Genomic DNA, 8,490 nt, shown 5'->3' on the forward strand with positions numbered 1-8,490 from the left:
AGATGGCTGTACCTCTGACACCAAAACCATGGGAAGTATGCATGATAGCAAATGTAATAAATTCCACAGTCCTACTGCTTATTAGACTACACCAAATGATGTACAAGCTCAGCCTAGCTTTAAATGGCAAAGTGTGTTGTGTGAAGGGATTTTTTACACTTGCACCAATATGACTGCGGTAGACTGCAATCCATTACTTAGAGCATTTTATTTTACAAACAAAGGAAGGCTGGTTCACTTTTGTGAAGAAGACCATTATGCTGAGAAGTTTCTGGCTAATGCTGCTGTTAAAGAAAAGAGAAAGCTTGACAATTTCTTCTTTCAACAGAACTGGTTTTATTTGGTAACAAAAGAGTGCGTCTAAAACCAGATAAAGAGAAGTATCAAACAGCAGAATTTACCTGGTACATACAAACAAAGGAGCTGCTGAGACTTAAATGTACAGATTCACAGCTCAAACAGAAAAGCAGCAGCAGTTCAGACTTCCGTCCGTTTTGACAACTGTTAAGAAACAAGGTAACTGAAAAAAGCTGTTTCCCAGAAGAATGGCGAACAGAAAAGCACTAGGAGATGCATCTATGGGATGGCATTGCAAGATGAGAAATCAGCTTGCAGCTTTATCGCTTTCTCCATTTTCTATTAGTTTTCTTTTCTTTTCATCAGTTTTCCTCTTGAAAATGCTATCTCTGTAGAACTGAAGTTCTTTGATGCTTTCCCTGATGTCATCAAGGGCTCTGGAAGAAAATTAAACAGGGTTTCAAAATGCATGCGCACACACACACACACACACACGGGGCTAAATCTGGCTTCTAATGCATTTCTCAAATTCCAGACTGTAAGAAATAAAACTCTGAAATATATGGAGCACAAATCTATCAGTAATAAACCAGTCTTCACTAGATGCGGATCGCAGGAAGCAATAAAGGTTCAGCAGGGCTGGTGTGCAAGGAAGTAACATATGACTTATTAGCCAGTGCCACCAAGTGAGACACAAGTGTTTTCAAGCCAACAGGTTCCAGAGCTTTGAGAAGTAAAACAACCATCAGTGTTATCCTGAGACACAAAACACTGGATGAAAAACTGGTCCAGTTCCTGATTCAAATTGCAGCAAGCAAAGTTAGATATTATGAAAAACTAGGAGGGTGATAAACTACCAGGACAGGCTACCCAGAGAGGTGGTCGAATCTCCCATCCCTAGAGGTTTTTAAGACCCAGGCAGACAAAGTCCTGTCTGGGATATACTGGGACTGGTCCTGTTTGGAGCAGGGGGTTGGACTAGATGGGACCTCCTGAGGTCCCTTCCAACCCTCATTTTCTATGATTTAGCAAATTATCTGCTAAGTATGCCCTTGGCCAAGTCATTTCATCTCACTGTGCTTTGTTTCTCTTCCCATGTTATGAGAGGTCCTCAGGACAGCCACAGTAACTATGCATTTATGCATAAACTAACTACATGAACAGTGTAAACAGACCCTGACTTCAGCTAGTGCCCCTGGGTTATTGCAATACAAGTAATTTTTTTTTAAAAGGACAGATGTCAAAAACAGTATGCACTGAAGATGAAGGGGAAAAAAAAAAAAAAAAATCAAACCAGGATGTAGATTTCTACCACCAAAAATGTCAAAAACCATAGTTCAGTACTGCACTTCCTGAATTCAGGACTCCATCAGCTAATCATTCCTTGATCTGAAGGTTTTGTTTCAACAAATGCTTCCCAAAAGTGCACCAAACCAGGCCAGTCCTCATTCAGTAAACCTCAGCAATAGCCAGACGTCACCTAGCCTTCCTCCCCATCGTTATACTTGAATACACAAAAGCTTCTAACATCAGCCGTGAGAGGTAAACCTGTCTTCTGTGACGTGTGAGGCTCCAGGCTATGATGCAGACTGCTCCCTTGGCCTTTTCATCTTACCCAGGTAGTGTGTCGTGCAGCTAAGAGAAGGGGTAAGGATTACTTCTATTTTTTTGCTTCCCTTTGCAAGTAGCAACACCTTCTCACCACCCTCACGTGAAGGAATGTTGTTACCCTGGAACAGGAATGAACATGAGTGCCCCTGCCAGTCGGTTAGGGTCCCAGAGGTGATTTTAGAACAGTAGTGCTCCTTTCTGTGCTAAACTACAATGGCTCTCAATTACAACTGTGCTCTCTTCCAGTAGCACACAGAGCCCGTCGGGTCTGAAGCCTCAGTGCTAAGCACTCTACACAGAAACGCAAGGGGACTAATCCTGTTCCTCATTTAAGTCCACAGCCATTGGCTTCAGTAGAGTCAAGCAAAGACCCAATTCCCTCTACCACTGGCCCTCTAGCAACACATCTGCTCCAACAGAGATGGACAGAGCATTGCTAAGCTGGCTTTGACTAATTATCACTACGAGACCAAAGTGCTGAGAGACGCTGCATCTGGGTTGGCTTTAGCAGGAACGCGAGAGAGTCACTGATGGATAATAAAATGGTTTGGCTTTCGACACTTTGAGATGAAAGTGCATCATCCTTTTTAAGCAGGACTTATGTTCTGTAATAAAGGCAAAAGTGAAGCCTCACCTGTGAGAAGCTGCCTTCTTTGGTGCAAATTCATAGTCCTCTGGGTACCAGCGTCTGTATATGGAAGAAATTGATTTTAAGGCTATAAATCAAATTTTAAATATATACCCGGATGCCTCACTGGGTTTGCTAAAAATGGATGCAATAATTTGGGTTGGATTGGTATGCAGAAAAGTCACAACTTCAAGCAAGCATCAAAATAACATAATCTGCAAAAACGAAATGCCTCCCCTCCTTTACATGCAATTCATGAAACAGACTGCAGTACTTTGCGTGTGGTGAGAGCGGAGTATGCAAACAAGCTAAATCAGCGTCCAGTCTTCTTCCTAAATAACCCTCTTCCTTTGTTTTAGAAGACTAAATTAATCCCACTTTACAGATCTCCTCAGATCTCCTTACACCCATTTAACTTAGTGTAGTATTTACCTGCAAAGTTCCTTGACGGTGCTCACATCAATAATCCTATAATGAAGATGCCTCATGAATTGAGGCATGTATTTGTCAAGGAATTTCTTATCTGCATGAACAGAGTTTCCTAGAAAGACATAAAACAGGTATTTTTTTCAAGACACTACAAAGCTACATTAAATGACATCTGAACTAGAAACAGGCTAGGCAAGCTGGGGAAGGTTTCTAAGTCTCGTGTTCTAGTAAATATGATTTTAAAGGTTTTTGTCAGATTTGCTTATTAGGGAGCAGTTGTGTGAGTTTCAAATGTATAATCACTCCACATTAGATTGTTCAATTACTTTCTCTGCATGACACAGTAGCTGTAAATAGATGGCTCAATAAAAGCGCCAAACGTTATACAAACTCCAGATTTTTCACCAAAGGGCAAAAAAGCCTTCCTATTAACATATTTCACTCAGATCATATGACTTTGACCCCTACGTGTCTGAGTAACAGGACATTTAGAACATAGCTTTTGGCCGTTGGGTTGATTCATATCAGTGACGGGGTGGGGAAGGTGCCTATGCCAGGATACTGTTTATATTCTGCATTCACCAATTGCTATCAACAGTAAGTCATGCCAGTACTAACATAACCATATAATGAAGCATTAATGCTAACAGAAATTTAAGATTCCTGCATAATTTCTATGCAGTACTTGCTTTAGGCAATTTATGGATGGTTTGACACCCAGTGCTGAACTCTCTCTTAGTAAATGAAACTCAATTTGCCTGCAGGAAGGAGGAGGCTAAAGCACCCCTGCCATGTAGGTTAACAGGCCTTCTGAACCCCAGCTGGGAGCTGCAGGAGGGATGATGTTATTAGTATTAAAAATAAGTACATATTTTACCTGCAAGAGGACAGAGGCCAGGGGGTGTTTGCTGTCGTACAAAGGACAGAAATTCATACTCTGCCTGCTGCAGTGAAATTGTACTTTCCTTCACAGCCTTAGTAAGGCCCGACTGCAAGAAAGAGCCATCCAACAGAAATCAAATATTTACCACTACTAAAAAATACTTGTAACAAGTCTATACAGCAAACTATCTACCAACCCAATGTTATTTATATGTCAATACAGCCTACAGCATTAAGAAAAAAAATACAACTCAGCTCCTGTATTGCACCCTCTGGGAGATCTCAACATTTTGTTATCTATTTCAGTACTGACTAAGGATAGATTTCAATGCTGAATAGTATCCTACTCTGCAATCCCACTGACTTCCGTGGGATGACTGCTTATAGTGTATGGCACCGTATGGCACTGTACGTTATTGCTACAGATGCATCCAGCATGGACCGCAGCAGATAAACCTCTGTGATATTTTTCCACCTGCTATTTTATGGGGGGTGGGGGGGTCGAGTAGCCCCCAGTTACTTGGCCTTTGTACAGAGCTTTATGTACATAAAATGTATGTATTCCAGCAGAACGTTTAAATAGCATTGTATCTATTTAACAAGAGGCACTTGCTAGTTTACAAAATGGATTATTTATTGGATTGTATCAGTGCAGTTAATGGTCTGTAAGCATTTCGGCAATAACTCCTGCTTTCAGGATTTCACAACGCACGGCTAGGTGTCTGCAGACTGCTCTCAGGGATGATTTTTGTTGCTGTTTTTTAATCCAACCTTGAAAAATATAAACTGATATTTCTAAGTTACCAAACTGCAAATAAACACAGAAGAGGTAATCTATGACATCCATCTTTTCAGATCTGCTTTAAGAGGTCCCCAAAGATTTATTTCCATCTGGCTGTGCTGCATATTTCCATGCTGTGCTACAAAAGACTACTTGGTAGACCCAAGTGGTGCTTAAAAATTTCATTGTGTGCTTGTATTTTCCTCTGTGCTGTAATTTTATCTTTCTTTAGCCAATTAAAATAAGTAGCTCTTCACAAACAGAGATGACTTGTGTTTCCATCTCCAATTCACCTGAGAAGCAGAGCTGTGTTTGGATTCTAAACTCAAAAAGGATCTACTTTATGATTTCCTTTTTGTTTCCCAAGTTCCCACTAATCTCTCCCACAGAAAGAAAGATGCCCAAGAGGGATTTATGGGTGTTTTATAACTTCATCGCTTAATCGAAAACTACCTTGAATTTAAATTCATGATCAGGGCTTGGAAAATCCATTCACTTTCTTGCCATTGGCAAGGAAGAAGCTTTCCCTGGTGAGTGAGAGCGCTAAAATAATCTATTTCTGCAAAATTTAAGCTTTCAATGAAAAATAAATTAGGTTTCCAGCCTTTGGGGATGGGGAAAAATAACCAGCCAAATATCAGCTTCTCGTAAATTGGCACAATGCTGTTTTCCTCAGTCGATTAGGGCTAGATCCACAAAAGAACTCAGGCCCCTCGGTCCAAGTATACAGTCCTCAAAACCCCAATTTAACCTCATTACTGACTACGTTTTTACAGTAAAGTTCACTACGTGGGTTTTGCTTCTGCCCATGTCCGGAATTGCCTTGGTTGGGTCAAACTTGAGCTGCTCAGTGCTTTTCTCATCCCCAACCCTCTGGCTAGGCATTTCCCCGCCTCCCTGCTCTGTTGGCCTGATCCCATGTGTATGCTCAGCACATACCTACCGCCCTTACAGGACCAGGCTCCGTGCAATCACAGCGGTGGTTATAAGGAGTGGATGAAGGGGCAAGAATTGAGTGTAAGGCTCTCTAGCCAAGTGACCGACTCGTACCTAACACGAGGGCAACCTGGGATGTTATGGTCCAGACTGAACAGTTACGTAAGCAATCGAAACCACGTAAGAAGTCCTTTGAGAGCAACTAGAACCCAGGTCTCATTTTCAGAGGCAACCTTGATCTCTACCTTGAAATCTTTTATTAAATATGAAACAGCTTCATCAAGGCAGGGGTTCAGGATGGCCCCTACCACAGCTGCATGTGGTTAGGGCACTCTCAGCAAAGTGCAGAGATGTGCATTCGGCCAGCCCCTGGCATCTCGCATGGCTTGGTTGAGTGCTTTATCCAGCAGAGAGTTGCCCGCAAGCTGAACAGCACCACTCCCTCTCCCTTTAACCCTGTTTTACACGGCAGCAACTTCTCTGCAACTCAGGCACCTAGCACCAAGGGAGTCAGGGCTGCGAATCCTGACTCGAAGGGAGACACCCCGCTCTCTCTTGAATACTTCGTACTGGTTACCTCCAGAATCTCTTTGCTCAGCGTACTGACTGCTCTGAATTGCATTATGAAGCTTAACTCTTGCTGTGCACGGCATAAGGTTCAGGCATCTAATTCAGGGCCTTAGATTCCCTGCCAGGGCCCAGCCACCTAAACATCAAATGGCGTGGGAATTAGCTTTATGGTGGCAAATTTTTTGCATAGATCCAGCCCTTAGCATTAGCCTCAGCACTGAGAACCAGACCAGATGTCAGTCAGTTTGTTTCAGGCTGAACAGAAGTGGTGAGGCCCACATCCGCTTCATTTTATTGCCTGAGATTTCCCAACCAGCAGCAGCTGAGGAACATCTAGCCCATTCTCCATCCATCTGCCTTTGTGGTAGGTCTCCAGGCCAGACAATACTGAACGGCCCTATTTCAGGTTACTGCTGAACAAAGTTGCTGGCAATTAACGCATTTCAGGGCGGGCCTGCAGTTAACAAGGTAAACTGTGATGCTGGACTTCTGGATTCAACTCCAAGCTCTGCTGTGGTCTTCATGCGAGACCTTGGGGAAACTATGCAGTCTATTTGTACCTCCCTTCCCAGCCTGTCAAATGGAAATGATACTTCCTTTCCCCCCATCCTTTGTCTGCTTTGTCCATTTACACTTTAAGCTCTTCCGCATGTAGGCACCCTTTCTGAAATGCTCAAACAATCCTGAGATTAAGACTATAAAGGTGGTTACATGGTTACAAGGAAGCAGAGATTCTGGTGCTATTTCTCCAGAACCATTACCTTCCCGTGATGCTCTTTACACCACTCGGACATGCCATCCAACAGCTCGTCTGGCTGATTTATAATCAGATTGGGGCCCTGTTGATGACAGAAAAACAAGCGGTGCAATCAAAGCCTAAGCAGCAGAATTATTCTAGTTTTACATCAGACAGCAAGAATCTGTGTCTCGCACAGATGACTCTAGCTTTAAAAAGAAAATTACAAGACAACTACCCTCAGGTTGCTCCACTCTTGCCCCCAGGTGGCTTTGTTCAGCAGTCTCATGTGGCATGAAATGAGTCTCACTAGGATTACACTTCCAGTGCTAGAACTACAGATTTTAGTTGAAATACTCTTCCAAGCGACCTGACCGCTTTTACTCCCAAAAGGCCTTCTGACATGACATCGCCCTGTTTTACATATGAAAATCACTGGGGTTGATGGCGGTTCTTCAACGCTGAATAATAATTCAGCCTGAAACGTGGAAGTCGCATCACATCCTTGTCTGTCCAAGCATTATCTCACTAGGTTCTCCATCTGAACCTTATTTAACAAGTCGTGATACGAGCCGAGAGCAACCCCAGTTTCACTCCCAACATCGCACCTATTCTGCAAGGCTTAGCTGCCAGAAAACCTTGTTCCTGTCATCACCATATAAAAGCTACTTCTCCTGTGCAACAGGATAGCACGTCTCCGTGTGGATGTGGTCATGACGTATGTCACGGTCATCTTCCTGGTTACAATCACCCTTAAATAAAAATTTGAAGCAGCAGCTGGCAACAATTACAGTATTGAAAAGAGTATGAAGGGCCCCAGTGCTACAGCTACTATATATATACATATACATAGCTCTTTTTTTTTTACAGCTTTCTACAGAATTGGAAAGGCTTCCTTTTATCTACGTGGCTGGAGGGAAAAGGAAAAAAAAACTCATGATGCAGTATTCAAATGTTTCCAGACTTCAGTTGTTTGAAAACATTTTTTTTCCTGTAGAAAAAATAAAACATTGACATAAACTTGGTGTTCTGCAGCAATTAAAGAGAAAAAAAAAAAGTGTTTGTATTAATTTCTATGATTCCTAAGATTCGGTGCATCTCCCTTCTGCATGGCTTTGAGTCACCTTCCCGTTTTAGGCCAAGGGTGAATGAGGCCATTTAAAGACAGCCACCGCAGCACGAACGCACACTGGGACCCAAAAACGTGCGCCATAAACGGCTGCCTGCCGGGCTTTGCCGCTCCACGGGGCCCGTCTGGGTCCAGCGGCGATGAGAGCGGAAACGCCCGGCCCAGATCAAGGCGACACATGTGACACAGGTCCGGGAGGTGCCAAGCGGGTCCCTACCTCAGCCAAGACGTTCAGGTCGGAGTCGGTGATAAGACACGCCATCTCTATGATGCTGTCCTTCTCGATGTCCAGACCCGTCATCTGCAACATAAGGCAACGGGGAGTCCAGCGGGGCAGAGGACGGCCGCCGTTCACCCCTGGCACAGCGTCGCGCTGTTGTGACTGTGGACGGGGCCTGGCATCACACTGCTGCAAGTGTGGACGGGGCCCGGCGTCACGCCCCCGCGAGTGTGGACGGGGCCCTGCCCGCAGGAAGGCAATGGCGGTGCCT

General features: G+C 43.7%; 1 protein-coding gene across 1 annotated transcript in view; it reads right to left on the reverse strand.

Moving 5' to 3' along the window:
• Positions 1–312: 312 nt before the first annotated feature.
• The window catches only part of REXO2 (RNA exonuclease 2), a 13,441-nt gene continuing 5,263 nt past the window's right edge, over positions 313–8,490 (reverse strand). Inside the window, exons 2-7 of the mRNA XM_019511823.1 lie at positions 8,217–8,300; positions 6,896–6,973; positions 3,843–3,954; positions 2,969–3,077; positions 2,543–2,596; positions 313–734 (exon numbers count right to left, since the gene is read on the reverse strand). Coding sequence (XP_019367368.1) covers positions 605–734; positions 2,543–2,596; positions 2,969–3,077; positions 3,843–3,954; positions 6,896–6,973; positions 8,217–8,300 — 567 coding nt within the window. The 3' untranslated portion in view covers positions 313–604. The remainder of the gene's footprint in view (positions 735–2,542; positions 2,597–2,968; positions 3,078–3,842; positions 3,955–6,895; positions 6,974–8,216; positions 8,301–8,490) is intronic.

This window comes from Gavialis gangeticus, unplaced genomic scaffold (assembly GCF_001723915.1).
Source record: "Gavialis gangeticus isolate Ggan-Ray unplaced genomic scaffold, GavGan_comp1, whole genome shotgun sequence".
NCBI lineage: Eukaryota > Metazoa > Chordata > Crocodylia > Gavialidae > Gavialis > Gavialis gangeticus.